Here is a 15,972-nt window from a genome sequence, read left to right on the forward strand (position 1 = left end):
TGAGGGGAAGGCTCAACGAACGTACACAAAATCAAAGCAATCGGAGTGTTGGTCATTACAAAGGTGACATTTTTCTGCGTTCTGAAAACGAAAGTGTTGTGGAGCGGGTTTGACTGAAATTAAGTCAACTAAAAGAAGCCTACTTTTTATAGTCGAGCCCAAGTGGCGTGCCGATAAACCGAATCTGTTTTCCTTTTTGTCACTCAATTCGTTCGCCACGTCATTGAAAAGAGCTGATATGGTAGCTATACCCAAGTGCAATGCGATCATCTCTCTATGAATACCGAGGAGTCAAACACATTCACTGTGCAAAATTTCACAGAAATTGCCCAAGGCCTTTAAACGCCGATCCGAATCCTCCACTATGGATCTCATTTGTCATGTTTTTGCCCGATATCTCTTTATAGGCAAACAAAGGACAATGAATAAGAATTGCCAAGCTATTGGAACTATTTCAGGTTATCGACCGATTAAGACCATATTCGATTTTGATAGATGGAAACCAAAGTAGAGGTCATTGTGCAAAATTTCAGCCAAATTGTATAAGAATTGAACCCTATAGTGGCTCAAGAATTAAAATCGAGAGACTGGTTCATATGGGAGCTATATCGGGTTATGGATCGATTCATACCATATTTGGCACGTATGTGGAAAGTCATAGAAGAAGTCGTTAAAATAATGTCTAACCAAATCGCATAAGAATTACGCCCTCTAGTGGGTCAAAAAGACAAATCAGGAGATCGGTTTATATGGGAGCTATATGGTGCTTGGCACAGTTGTTGCAAGTCATAACAAAATGCTTTAAAAATTTGAGACAAATCGGGCAGGAATTGCGTTAGAGGCTCAAGAAGTCAAGATCCAAGATTGGTTTATATGACAACTATATCAAACCATGGACCGATATGACCAGTTTACAATCCCAACTGACCTACACAAATAAGAATTATTTGTGCAAAATTTCAAGCGCCTAGCTTTATCCCTTTGAAAGTTAGCGTGCTCTCGATAGACGGACGGACAGACGGCTAAATTAGTTTATCCCACATTCTATGGTAGAGGGTATAAAAAGAAACAAGTAAAAGCGTGCTAAGTTCGGCCGGGCCGAATCTTATATACCCTCCACCATGGATCGCATTTGTCGAGTTCTTTTCACGGCATCTCTTCTTAGGCAAAAAAAAGGATATAAGAAAATATTTTCTCTGCTATTAGAGCGATATCAAGATATGGTCCGGTTTGGAACACAATTAAATTATATGTTGGAGACCTGTGTAAAATGTCAGCCAATTCGAATAAGAATTGCGCTCTTTGTGGGCTCAAGAAGTAAAATAGAGAGATCGATTTATATGGGAGCTGTATCGGGCTATAGACCGATTCAGACCATAATAATACGGGTTAATGGTCATGAGAGAATCCGTCGTACAAAATTTCAGGCAAATCGGATAATAATTGCGAGCTCTAGAGGCTCAAGAAGTCAAGATCCCAGATCGGTTTATATGGCAGCTATATCAGGTTATGAACCGACTTGTACTTTATTTCAAATAGTTGTTGAAAGTAACAATAAAAAACGTCTTTTGCGAAATTTCAGCCAAATCGGATAGGAACTGCGCCCTCTAGAAGCTCAAGAAGTCAAGTCCCCAGATCTGTTTATATGACACCTATATCAGGTTATGAACCGATTTGAACACTATTTGGCACAGTTGTTGGATATCATAACAAAATACTACGTGCTAAAATTCATTCAAATCGGATAGGAATTGCGCCCTCTAGAGGCTCAAGAAGTCAAGACCCAAGATCGGTTTATATGACAGCTATATAAGGTTATGGACCGATTTGAACCATACTTGGCACAGATGTTGGATTTAATAACGAAACATGTCGTGCAAAATTTCATTCCAATCGGATAAGATTTGGGCACTCTAGAGGCTCAAGAAGTCAAGACCCAAGATCGGTTTATATGGCAGCTATATCAGGTTATGATCCGATTTGAACCATACTTAGCACAGTTGTTGGATATCATAACAAAACACGTCGTGGTAAATTTCATCCCAATCGGATAAGAATTGCGCACTCTAGAGGCTCAAGAAGTCAAGACCCAAGATCGGTTTATATGGCAGCTATATCAAAACATGGACCGATATGGCCCATTTACAATACCAACCGACCTACACTAATAAGAAGTATTTGTGCAAAATTTCAAGCGGCTAGCTTTACTCCTTCGGAAGTTAGCGTGCTTTCGACAGACAGACGGACGGACGGACGGACATGGCTAGATCGACATAAAATTTCACGACGATCAAGAATATATATACTTTATGGGGTCTCAGACGAATATTTCGAGTAGCTACAATCAGAATGACGAAATTAGTATACCCCCTATCATATGGTGGAGGGTATAAAAACAAGTAAGAGCGTGCTAAGTTCGGCTAAATTCGGTCAAGCTATAGATCGATTCAGACCATATTGCACACGTATGTTGAAGGCCATGGGAGAAGCCGTTGTACAAAATTTGTGCTAAGTCGGATGAGAAATGAAAGAACTCAAGATCCCAGATCGGTTTATATGGCAGCTATATCAGGTTGTGGAAGGATTTGGACATTATTTCGCATAAATGTTGGAAGTAATACCAAAACACCAAGTGCAAAATTACATTGGATGAGAATTGCGCCATCTAGAGGCTCAAGAAGTCAAGACCCAAGATCAATTTATATGGCAGCTATATCAGGTTATGGACCGATTTCAACCATACTTCGCACAGTTGTTGGAAGTGATACCAAAACACTTAGCGCAAAACTTGGTTCCAATCGGATAAGAATTGCGCCCTCTAGAGGCTCAAGAAGTCAAGGCCCAAGATTGGGGTATATGGCAGCTATATCAAAACTAGGACCGATTTGGCACGTTTACAATACCAACCGACCTACACCTATAAGAAGTATTTGCGCAAAATTTCAAGCGGCTAGCTCTACTCCTTCAAAAGTTAGCGTGCTTTCGACAGACAGACGGACTGACGGACATGGCTAGTTCGACCTAAAATGTCACGTTGATCATGAATATATAAACTTTATGGGGTCTTAGATGCATATTTCGAGGTGTTACAAACAGAATGACGAAATAAGTATACCCCCATCCTATGGTGGAGGGTACAAAAACAAGTAAATGCGTGCTAAGTTCGGCCGGGCCGAATTTTATATACCCTCCACCATGGATCGCATTTGTCGAGTTCTTTTCCCGCCATCTCTTCTTAGGCAATAAAAGGATAAAAGATAATGCTCTGCCATTAGAGCGATATCAAGATATGGACCGGTTCGGTACACAATTAAATTATATGTTGGAAACCTGTTTGGGGGCTCAAGAAGTAAAATAGGGAGAGCGATTTATATGGGAACTGTATCAGGCTATAGAACGATTCAGACCCTAATAAACAAGTATGTCGATGGTCATGAGAGGATCCGTCGTACAAAATTTCAAGGAAATAAGATAATAATTGCTACCTCTAGAGGCTGAAGAAGTCAAGATCCCAGATTGGATATCATAACAAAATACTTCGTGGAAAAAATCAATTCGGATAAGAATTGCGCCCTCTAGAGGCTCAAGAAGTCAAATTATGAATCGATTTGAACAATAATGTATACAGTTGTTGGCTATCATAATAAAACACGTCTTGCAAAATTTCATTTCATTCGGATAAGAATTGCGCCCTCTAGAAGCTCAAGAAGTCAAGACCTGAGATCGGTTTATATGACAGCTATATCAGGTTATGGACCGATTTGAACCATACTTGGCACAGTTGTTGGATATCATTGCAAAACACGTCGTGCAAAATTTCATTCCAGTGGGATAAGAATTGCGCCCTCTAGAAGCTCAAGAAGTGAAGACCCAAGATCGGTTTATTTGGCAGCTATATCAAAACATGGACCGATATGGCCCATTTACAATCTCAATCGACCTCCACTAATAAGAAGTATTTGTGCAAAATTTCAAGCGGCTAGCTTTATTCCTTCAAAAGTTAGCGTGCTTTCGACAGACGGATGGACGGACATGGCTAGATCGACATAAAATGTCACGACGATCAAGAATATATATACTTTATGGGGTTTCAGACGAATATTTCGAGTAGTTGCAAACATAATGACGAAATTAGTATACACCCATCCTATGGTGGAGGGTATAAAAAAGGTAATTTTCTAGGTCGCAAGTTTTTGTATGAAGTCTTTAATGGATAATTCTTCACAGTTCTTGCAACTATTATAGAAGGAATTATCCAGCGATAAGGCTTATATTGATAAGCCTTAAATGCTTATTCATGCGCAACAGTGACATTAGAAAGGCCGACAAAAATGGAAATTCGATTAAATTCAAAAATGGACAAAATTATGACAATGTGGTGGGAATCAACAGCGAGAATCACCAACAACAAAATTGGCGCCATCTCTTGGTGGATATAAGCCAACCCGAGCAATGAAAAGAAAATAAAAGAAAGGGAGCGAGAGGTACAGTAGAGAGGGTTGAAAGTTGATAATATGCTTTTTACTACTGTTTTAACAAGTTGTCTGTCCTTCGAATAAATAAAATATAGGAACTAAACTTTGAATGCTTTCGGTTTTATTTTTAACCCTACTACCCTGGGACAAGCTTCCACAATAGTCTAAAAATTCTATAAAAATGCCCGCAAAATATGTAGGTAACTTTGTGTATGCAAAGAAATGTAATTCAAAAGAAAGTTATATTTCATATTGTGTAAAAGAAAGCGCGGCGAAGCGGGCCGGCTTCAGCTAGTATATTTATATATATACATGTAAGGGCTGTAAAGAACTATATATAGTCAAGATTCTAGCGCTCGCCCCTCCTTTAATTCCCACCAAACGGACATATAACCCGATAATAACAGTATTTGGCATAAACTGTACGAATCCTACAAATAATAATCGAAAATAAGAAAAACAAGTAAAAGCGTGCTAAGTTCGGCCGGGCCGAATCTTATATACCCTCCACCATGGATCGCATCTATCGAGTTCTTTTCCCGGCATCTCTTCTTAGGCAAAACAGGATATAAGAAAAGATTTGCTCTGCTATTAGAGCGATATCAAGATATGGTCCGGTTTGGACCACAATTAAATTATATGTTGGAGACCTGTGTAAAATGTCAGCCAATTCGAATAAGAATTGCGCTCTTGCGTGAGCTCAAAAAGTAAAATAGAGAGATCGATTTATATGGGAGCTGCATCAGGCTATGGACCGATTCAGACCATAATAAACACGTATGTTGATGGTCATGAAAGAATCCGTCGTACAAAATTTCAGGCAAATCGGATAATAATTGAGACCTCTAGAGGCTCAAGAAGTCAAGATCTCAGATCGGTTTATATGGCACCTATATCAGGTTATGAACCGATTTGTACTTTATTTGACATAGTTGTTGAAAGTAACAATAAAAAACGTCTTGCGAAATTTCAGCCAAATCGGATAGGAACTGCGCCCTCAAGAAGCTCAAGAAGTCAAGTCCCCAGATCTGTTTATATGACAGCTATATCAGGTTATGAACCGCTTTGAACCATACTTGGCACAGTTATTGAATATAATAACGAAACACGTCGTGCAAAATTTCATTCCAATCGGATAAGAATTGCGCCTTCTAGAGGCTCAAGAAGTCAAGACCCAAGATCGGTTTATATGGCAGCTATATCTGGTTATGAACCGATTTGAACCATACTTGGCACAGTTTTTGGATATCATAACAAAACACGTCGTGCAAAATTTCATGCCAATCGGATAAGAAATGCGCACTTTAGAGGCTCAAGAAGTCAAGACCCAAAATCGGTTTATATGGCAGCTTTATCAAAACATGGACCGAAATAGCCCATTTACAATACCAACCGACCTACACTAATAAGAAGTATTTGTGCAAAATTTCAAGCGACTAGCTTTACTCCTTCGGAAGTTAGCGTGCTTTCGACAGACAGACGGACGGAAGGACGGACGGACAGACGGACGGACATGGCTAGATCGACATAAAATTTCACGACGATCAAGAATATATATACTTTATGGGGTCTCAGACGAATATTTCGAGTAGTTACAATCAGAATGACGAAATTAGTATACCCCCCATCTTATGGTGGAGGGTATAAAAACTTTTTGGGCTAATTGCCTGTGCCTGTGTTTTGATAAATGCACTGCAGTCAACAGAAAGGTATTGGCAAGTTGTGTATACCAACAATGTGGAGTATACTTAAAGTCAAGAAACACCCATGAGACCTAGAAGTTTATCTTATATATAAAAATTAATTTGTGTTTGTTTGTAGGTTTGTTTGTTTGTTTCTTTTGTTTTTTTATACCCTCCACCATAAGATGGGGGGTATACTAATTTCGTCATTCTGTTTGTAACTACTCGAAATATTCGTCTAAGACCCCATAAAGTATATATATTCTTGATCGTCGTGAAATTTTATGTCGATCTAGCCATGTCCGTCCGTCTGTCCGTCCGTCCGTCCGTCCGTCCGTCCGTCTGTCTGTCGAAAGCACGCTAACTTCCGAAGGAGTAAAGCTAGCCGCTTGAAATTTTGCACAAATACTTCTTATTAGTGTAGGTCGGTTGGTATTGTAAATGGGCCATATCGGTCCATGTTTTGATATAGCTGCCATATAAACCGATCTTGGGTCTTGACTTCTTGAGCCTCTAGAGTGCGCAATTCTTATCCGATTGGAATGAAATTTTGCATGACGTGTTTTCTTATGATATCCAACAACTGTGCAAAGTATGGTTCAAATCGGTCCATAACCTGATATAGCTGCCATATAAACCGATCTTGGGTCTTGACTTCTTGAGCCTCTAGCGTGTGCAATTCTTATCCGATTGGAATGAAATTTTGCACGACGTGTTTTGTTATGATATCCAACAACTGTGCCAAGTATGGTTCAAATCGGTCCATAACCTGATATAGCTGCCATATAAACCGATCTTGGGTCTTGACTTCTTGAGCCTCTAGAGTGCGCAATTCTTATCCTTTTGAAATGAAATTTTGCACGACGTATTTTCTTATTATATCCAACAACAATGCCAAGTATGGTTCAAATCGGTCCATAACCTGATATAGCTACCATATAAACCGATCTTGGGTCTTGACTTCTTGACCCTCTAGAGGGCGCAATTCTTATCCGATTGGAATGGAATATCGCACGACGTGTTTTGTTATGATATCCAACAACTGTGCCAAGTATGGTTCAAATCGGTTTATAACCTGATATAGCTGTCATATAAACAGATCTGGGGATTTGATTTCTTGAGCTTCTAGAGGGCGCAATTCCTATCCGATTTAGCTGAAATTTTGCATGACGTATTTTATTTTTACTTTCAACAACTGTGTCAAATAAGGTTCAAATCGGTTCATAACCTGATATAGCTGCCATATAAACCGATCTGGGATCTTGACTTCTTGACCCCTAGAGGTCGCAATTATTATCCGATATGCCTGAAATTTTGTACGATGGATCCTCTCATGACCATCAACTAACGTGTTTATTATGGTCTGAATCGGTTTATAGCCCGATACAGATCCCATATAAATCGTTCTCTCTATTTTACTTCGTGAGCCCCAATGGGCGCAATTCTTATACGAATTGGCTGAAATTTTACACAGGTCTCCAACATATAATTTAATTGTGGTCCGAACCGGACCATGTCTTGATATCGTTTTAATAGCAGAGCAACTCTTTTCTTATATCCTTTTTTGCCTAAGAAGAGATGCCGGGAAAAGAACTCGACAAATGCGATCCATGGTGGAGGGTATATAAGATTCGGCCCGGCCGAACTTAGCACGCTTTTACTTGTTGTATGTTTGTGTGTTCCTTATAGACTCAGAAACGGCTGAACCGATTTTCTTAAAATTTTCACAGATGGTGCATAATGACCCCGTGGTGAAAATAGGGTGCTAGGGGGGGGACCACCCCAACCCCCAAAACACTCCAAAACGGACATATTTACCGAACATGGCAATATGGAACTCAAATGAAAGGTATTTGCGAGTAGAATACGAATCTGATATCCAAATGCGGGTGTCCACCCCTTTTCCAAAACCCCCCCAAACAGGACTTATTTACTGACCATGGGAATATGGGGCTAAAATAAAAGGTATTTGAATGCAGAGTACGAATCTGATATCCAAACATAAGACCATGTGTTTGGGGAGCCGCTTCTTATCAAAAACATCCCACAAAGGGGACAAATTTACGACCATAGCAATATGGGGCTCAAATGAAAGGTCTTTGGGAGTAAAGGACGAATTTGATATCAATATTCGGGAAAAGTGTCTATGAGGCCACCTCACCCCCACAACACCACCCAACCCCCAAAACACCCCTAAATCGGACATATTTACCGAACATGGCAATATGGGACTTAAATGAAAGTTATTTGCAAGTAGAATACAAATCGGATATCCAAATGTGGGACCACGTTCCTGGGGGTCCACCCCTTCCCCAAAACACCCCCCAAACAGGACTTATTTACCGACCATGGGAATATGGGGCTTAAATAAAAAGTATTTGAGTGTAGAATTCGAATCTGCTATCCAAATATGAGACCAAGTGTTTGGGGGGCCGCCTCTCCCCAAAAACATCCCCCAAAGGGGACAAATTTACGACCATCGCAATATGGGAGTAAAGAACGAATCTGATATCAATATTTGGGAAAAGTGTCTATGGGGCCACTTCAGCCCCACAACACCACCCAAATAGTAAGTATTTGCTGACTTTTGCAATATGAGGCTCAAATAAGAGGGTTTTTGGAGTGGAACACGAATCCGATATATATTTTCAAGGCCAACTCACAGAGTGGCCGCCCATCCCCCAAAACACCCCCAAGCCGGTCATGTTTGCCGACTACGGAAATTGGGGCTCAAATTAAAGTAATGTGGGAGTAGACCACGTATCTGATATCAACATTAGGGACCAACTGTCTAGGGGACGTCCCACCACCATAACAACCCCCAAATAGGACGTATTTGCTCACCAAGACAATTTGGGTCGTAAAGAGAGTGGAACTAAATAAATATTCATAGTTTTTAGGGCCAATACCCCAAACCGGACATATTTGCAGACTTTTCCAATAAGGAGTTTAAATGAGATTTGAAAACGAATTTGATATCCAATTTTGGGTCATGTGTTTGGGGGACGCCTCATCGTGTAAACTCCCCTAAACCAATGGCAATTTTCGACCATGCCGATATGTAGTATTTAAGATTAGAAAACGAATTTGATAACCTATTTTGGGCCATGTGTTTGGGGGACGCCTCATCGTGTAAACTCCCCTAAACCAATGGCAATATGGGGTTTAAATAAATGGTTTTTGAACGAAGACCACGATGCTGACATTTTTTCACGGCCAAGTACCTGGGGGACCACCTCACCCCCGAAAACACCCCTAAATCAGATATCACGAGAGTAGCGGGCTGAAATAAAGTATTTTAAGAATGGAATACACCTTACATCCAAACTTAAATAAAGATCATATGGGATTCGGACAAAGACACTTATATTGTTAAATTGTTAGTCAAGCGATATACTATTTTCGTAGCATGATATTTCACTAAAACCTCTTTAATTGTCGAAAATAAATATACCAAGGAAACTTTTGTTCCATATAAAGTAAAAGAAGGCGCAGCGGAGCGGGCCCGGGTCAGCTAGTATTATATATAGAAGTAATTTTTTATTCTGTGTATTGAAGAGAGCAAAGCGAAGTTTGCTTGGATGGGCCAGTATTTGATTAATGCTTCCGAATGAAAGATGATGGTGTGATGTTGTCGATGTAGGGATGGACTGAAGAAACCACAAAACAAAATTATTGCCAGTTAACCAACTTCCTGTAGTCACGTTCTCCAAAATCCAGTACGAAGTGACTAAAGTGTTCGCCCTAAATGCAAATGAAAACAAAAAGATAAAGAAAAGTTGGTTAAGTTTAATTGGTAATAAAAGGACAGCCGCAAGCTTTGTTAGCTATCAAGTAAAGTTCGATAAAGGGGATAAACAAAATTACCTTTAATTTATTATTACAACAAAATGTAGTAAACAAAGAATAGATAGACTGCATATTTGCAAAGCACGATAATGAGAGTGAGCAATTACAAGATGTGGCGGGTCAAGCATTAGAAAAATGATTAGTTTCTCGTAAAAAACTGACATTTCAACTGCAAAGTTGCGTTCTAACGAGAACTTCAATTAAATTAGGGTCAATAAATTCTGATCAAACAAATATATATTATTAAAACGCAATGTTTTTATTGAACTTAAACAAGTGGGTCTAGACTCTGTGGTATTGTACAAAAAATTCTAAATTTCTTCTTCTTCTTTAACTATTCATTTTAAATATGTATATAAATTAATTTGTTGTAACACTCTTTACTGATATATCCCTGACAGTGAAGAGAGACAAATAATGGAAACGACAATTTTTCTTCTTTTACGAAGCCTGAAATCATTACATTAAATATGTATATATACTAGCTGACCCGGGCCCGCTCCGCTGCGCCTTCTTTTACTTTATATAGAACAAAAGTTTCCATAAAATTTTTATTTTCGACAATTAAAAATTAGTGACATACCATGCAACAAAAATAGTATATCGCTTGACGAACAGTTTAACAACATAAATGCCTTTATGTGTATCCCATATGCTCTTTATTGGTCTACGAATTTAAGTTTGTTTTAAAATACTTCATTTCAGACCGATATTCTCATGATGTTGGATTAAGTGGTGTTTTCGGGGGAGAGTTGGCCCTGAAAAAATATCAGCATCGTACTCTTGTCTCAAATACCATTTATTTAAGCCCCATATTGCAATTGTCTGAAGAGGAGTTTACAGGATGAGGCGTCCCCCAAACACATGGCCCAAAATAGGGTATCAAATTCGTTTTCTAATCTCAAATACCTTTCATTTGAGCCACATATTGGCATGTTCGAATTTTTTTTCCCCTTTGGAGGTGTTTTGGGAAAGGGGTGATGCCCTAAATACATGGTCCTACATTTGGATATCAAATTCGTATGGGTATCAATTCTTGCTCTACCCCCAATACCTTTCATTTAAGCCCCACATTGTCATGGTCCGTAAATATGCCCGATTTAGGGGTGTTTTGGGGAGTGGGGTGTTGCCCCAAATTCTAAGTCCTGAAAATATATCAGCAATGTGCTCTATTCTCATATATCTGTATATTATTTGCCATTGCCCTCAAAATTGGATATCAAATTCGTTTTCTAATCTCATTTAAACACCTTATTGCAAAAGTCAGCAAATATGTCCGGTTCGGGGTATTGGCCCTTAAAACTATGAATATTTAGTTCCACTCTCTTTAAGACCCAAATTGTCTTGATGAGCAAATACGTCCTATTTGGGGGTTGTTATGGTGGTGGGACGTCCGCTAGACAGTTGGCCCAGAATGTTGATATCAGATATGTGGTCTACTTCAAAATGCCTTTAATTTGAGCCCCATATTTCCATAGTCGGCAAACATGACCGGCTTGGGGGTGTTTTGGGGGATGGGCGGCCACTCAGTGAGTTGGCCTTAAAAATATATATCGGATTCGTGTTCCACTTTAAAAGCCTTTTATTTGAGCCTCATATTGCAATAGTCACAAAATACTTCCTATTTGGGTGGTGTTGTGGGGGTGGGGTGGCCCCATGGATACTTTTCCCGAATATTGATATCAAATAAATCCCAAAGACCTTTCATTTGAGCCCCATATTTCAATGGTCGTAAATTTGTCACCTTTGGGGATGTTTTTGGTGAGAGGCGGCCCCCCAAACACTTGGCCGCATATTTGGATATTAGATTCGTATTCTGCATTCAAATACCTTTTATTTAAGCCCCATATTCCCATGGTCAGTAAATAAGTCCTGTTTGGGGGGTGTTTTGGGAGAGGGGTGGACCCTCAGATAAGTGGTCCCACTTTTGGATATCAGATTCGTATTTTGCTCTCAAATACCTTTCATTTGAGTCCCATATTGCCTTGGTCGGTAAATATGTCCGATTTAGGGGTGTTTTGGGGCTTGGGGTGGTCCCCCTAGCACTTGGTCCGACAATTGGATATCAAATACGTTTTCTTATCCTAAATACCTTTCATTTGAGTCCCATATTGTCGTGATTGGTGTAAATATATGTTTGGTAGGTTTTAGGGTGGGGCAGCCCCCCTAGGTACCTCATCCAAAATTTGGATACCAAATTTTTATTTCTAGGGTACTATATGAGATCACACAAAATTTCGCTTAAATCGCACTCCCATCTCCGAGATCTGGCGTTTCTGAAAATTCCGTCCCCACTTCAGATATCAAATTCGTATGGGTATCAATTCTTGCTCTACCCCCAATACCTTTCATTTAAGCCCCAGTTTTGGGGAGTGTGGTGTTCCCCTAAATTCTAAGCCCTGAAAATATATCAGCAATGTGCTCTATTGTCATATATCTATTTATCATATATTTGAACCCCATATTGCCATTACCCTCAAAATTGGATATCAAATTCGATTTCTAATCTCATTTAAACTCCTTATTGCAAAAGTCAGCAAATATGTCCGGTTTGGGGTATTGGCCCTAAAAACTATAAATATTTAATTCCACTCTCTTTAAGGTCCAAATTATATTGGTGAGCAAATACGTTCTTTTTTTTGGGTTGTTTTGGTGGTGGGACGTCCGCTAGACAGTTGCTCCCTAATGTTGATATCAAATACGTGGTCTACTCCCACATTACTTTAATTTGAGCCCCATATTTCTTTAGTCGGCAAACATGACCAGCTTGGGGGGTGTGTTGGCGGATGGGCCTTGAAAATATTTATCGGATTCGTGTCCCACTTTAAAGCCTTTTATTTGAGCCTCATATTGCAATAGTCAGAAAATACTTCCTATTTGGGTGGGGTGGCCCCATAGACACTTTTCCCGAATATTGATATCAAATTAGTGCTTTACTCCCAAAGCCCTTTCATTTGAGCCCCATATTGCTATGGTCGTAAATTTGTCCCCTTTGGGGGATGTTTTTGGTGAGAGGCGACCCCCCAATTTGGATATCAGATTCGTTTTCTACATTCAAATACCTTTTATTTAAGCCCCATATTCCCATAGTCAGTAAATAAGTCCTGTTTGGGGGTTGTTTTGGGGAAGGGGTGGACCCCCAGAAGCGTGGTCCCCATTTGGATATTAGATACGTATTCTACTCGCAAATACCTTTCATTTGAGTCCCATATTGCCATGTTCGGGTAAATATGTTCGATTTAGGGGTGTTTTGGGGCTTGGGTGGGGTTTTTATTTTGGGGCTTGGGTGGGGTTTTTATATTTTAAAATATATATATATATATATATATATATATATTTTATATTTTTTTTTTTATGAGATTCCATTGCAGGACATTGTCCGGATTTAGACCATTGTTTAATGCTTTCTATTCAAAGAACTACACAGTAAAAATCGTTTACAAGTCTGCAAAAGTGTGGTGTTGCTAGAAGCATTTGACTGGCTAACCATTTCAAATACGAACAAGAATAATTGTTAGTGGACGATGCCAAATGGATCATGGCATACATACATACCAACCCAAATAGATTAGGTTGAAAAACATACATCTAAATTTCAACAGGTCTCTTAAAGGCGACTTGATTCACAAGCGCAATAAAAAACAAGTCAAATCTTACTTCCCTTATTCAAATCCAACTTATTCAACAATAGCAACAAACACAAAAATCTTGTGGAAAACTCATTGGTCATCGGCGATCAACCATAACTCCAATCTTAATACTGCAGCAGTGAGGAGCCGTGATGTTGTTGGTAAGGTTCAAAGTACAAATGCCCCTGTCGCTGCTGCTGTCGAACATTCGTTGAACGTAAACAACAGCCAACATGTTGTGCCATACGCGTCATCTGTATCATCGCTTAACACAGTAGATGCTAATGCTGTTGATAATGATGATGCTGTGTTTGAAGCCAACGTCCTACCTAATTCTAATTGGGTGCGTGTCCAGAGGCGTAGAAAAAGAAAGGATAAGGTCATTTATGGTGAAAATAATACAACAAATGAATTGGATGTTGTTATTTCTAAGAAATGGGTGCATATTTCATCTTTTAAGCCATCAGTTACGAGCGAGCATATCACTGACTTTATTCAAAAGAATGCTAACATTGCAAAGTCTAATATGGAGTGCTATGTGCTTGTGAAAAAAGATGTTGACATCAATAGTTTAAAACGCGTCAACTTTAAGCTTGGTGTTACATCTAATCATTACGATGACGTCATCAACCCAAAGTTATGGCCTACTGATATTAGAATTCGTCCATTTATAAATTTTCAAAAAATGGCAGTGGAATCGCTTCCCCATTGATTAATGAGGTGCATGGTTTAAAAATTTACTACCATAATCTGTCTGGTATGCGTACGAAATCCAAGGATGTTTTTGATTTCTCCAATCAATTGAACTATGATGTTATTGCTCTTGTTGAAACCTGGTTGAACGATGACTTTTGTGATGCTGAGTTCTTCGATCTAAATTTATTTGCTGTTTACCGTAAAGATAGAAATGTTTCAAGGACTGGATATTCTAGAGGAGGTGGTGTGCTCTTGGCCGTTAAATCTCAATACAAGTCAAACTTATGTGGTTTGGATGATGACAGCGGATTATTAGACCAAATTGCTGTATGCATAAATGGTTTAAATCTTAGCGTTGTATTATGTTTGTCTTACATACCCCCAGGTAGTAGTGCATCTATTTATTCGAAGCATATTGATAATATTTTTGCTATTGAAGTAAGCATGGGGTCGAAAGCTAATATTTGTGTTATGGGTGATTTTAATTTACCTAACATTTGTTGGTCAAAATTTGACGACAATCATTTTTTAACGCCCACTAATGTAAACAAGGATTACGAGGTCAATTGTATTGATACTTTATTAAGTTTAAATCTTGTTCAAATTAATCATTTTTCTAATCAACTTCACCGATTTCTTGATCTTATTTTTGTTCCAAATGATTTTAAATTTAATGTTTATGAATGTTTGGCTCCAATTTCCCCATCTAATCTACATCATATGCCTATTGTTGTTGAAGTAGGTTATTTTAACTTTCTAAAATCATCACCGTCTCAAAATCTGGCTCTAAATTATAACGTTTGTGATTTTAATATGTTGAATTCAATTCTTGGCTCCATTGATTGGATAAAAATATTTAATGATAAAACATCATCAGTTTGTTATGATTTTTTTATAGAAAAAGTCTCTGATATACTTAAATCTAATGTTCCGTTTAAGAAAAATAAGCCACATAAACTGCCTTGGTATACGACAGGTCTTAAGAAACTTAAAAATTTACGAAATAAATTTCATAAGCGCTTTTTGGCGCATGGTGATCCAGAAGATTTGGTCCAATGCAAGCATTATCAACGTGAATTTAATTTTTTAAATAAATTCCTCTATAAGCAATACATTCTGGATAAAGAGAATGAAATTAAAGCCAATCCTAAAAGCTTTTGGTCTTATGTTAACTCTAAAAGGAAAACATCTGATATCCCATCTACTCTCACATATAATGGCTGTACATCAAAATCTGGTGTGGACGTGGTTAATATGTTTGCTTCTTTTTTCAAATCTAATTTTGATTCTCCCGTAACAAGTAGCGCGGCAGTCCTTGATTCTGTATCTGCTATTAATTTGGCAAATATTTCTGTTTCGGATGAAGATGTGTTGGACGCTATTTTTAATATTAAGAATAGTTTTAAACACGACGCCGATGGCCTTTGTGCTTATTTTCTAAAAAAGTGTTCTATTTGTGTAGCTCCAATTTTAACTTTCATTTTCAATCTCTCTATTAAGGAGGGTATATTTATTAATAGATGGAAAGTAGCATCAATTACCCCAGTTTTTAAAGGTGGCAGAAAAGACGATGTAACTTGTTACAGGCCAATTGCTAAATTGTCGTGTGTTTCAAAAGTGTTTGAGCATGTTATTCACAAA

The 15,972-nt window shown here is 38.6% G+C and overlaps 1 protein-coding gene across 1 annotated transcript in view; it reads left to right on the forward strand.

The window, feature by feature from the left end:
* Nucleotides 1-15,972, forward strand: part of LOC131996766 (uncharacterized) — a 71,174-nt gene that overhangs the window by 34,403 nt on the left and 20,799 nt on the right. The window contains exons 2-3 of the mRNA XM_059366673.1: nucleotides 13,698-14,271; nucleotides 14,328-15,903. Of these exons, the coding sequence (XP_059222656.1) occupies nucleotides 13,698-14,271; nucleotides 14,328-15,903 (2,150 nt within the window). The remainder of the gene's footprint in view (nucleotides 1-13,697; nucleotides 14,272-14,327; nucleotides 15,904-15,972) is intronic.

Source organism: Stomoxys calcitrans, chromosome 1, assembly GCF_963082655.1.
Source record: "Stomoxys calcitrans chromosome 1, idStoCalc2.1, whole genome shotgun sequence".
Taxonomy (NCBI): domain Eukaryota; kingdom Metazoa; phylum Arthropoda; class Insecta; order Diptera; family Muscidae; genus Stomoxys; species Stomoxys calcitrans.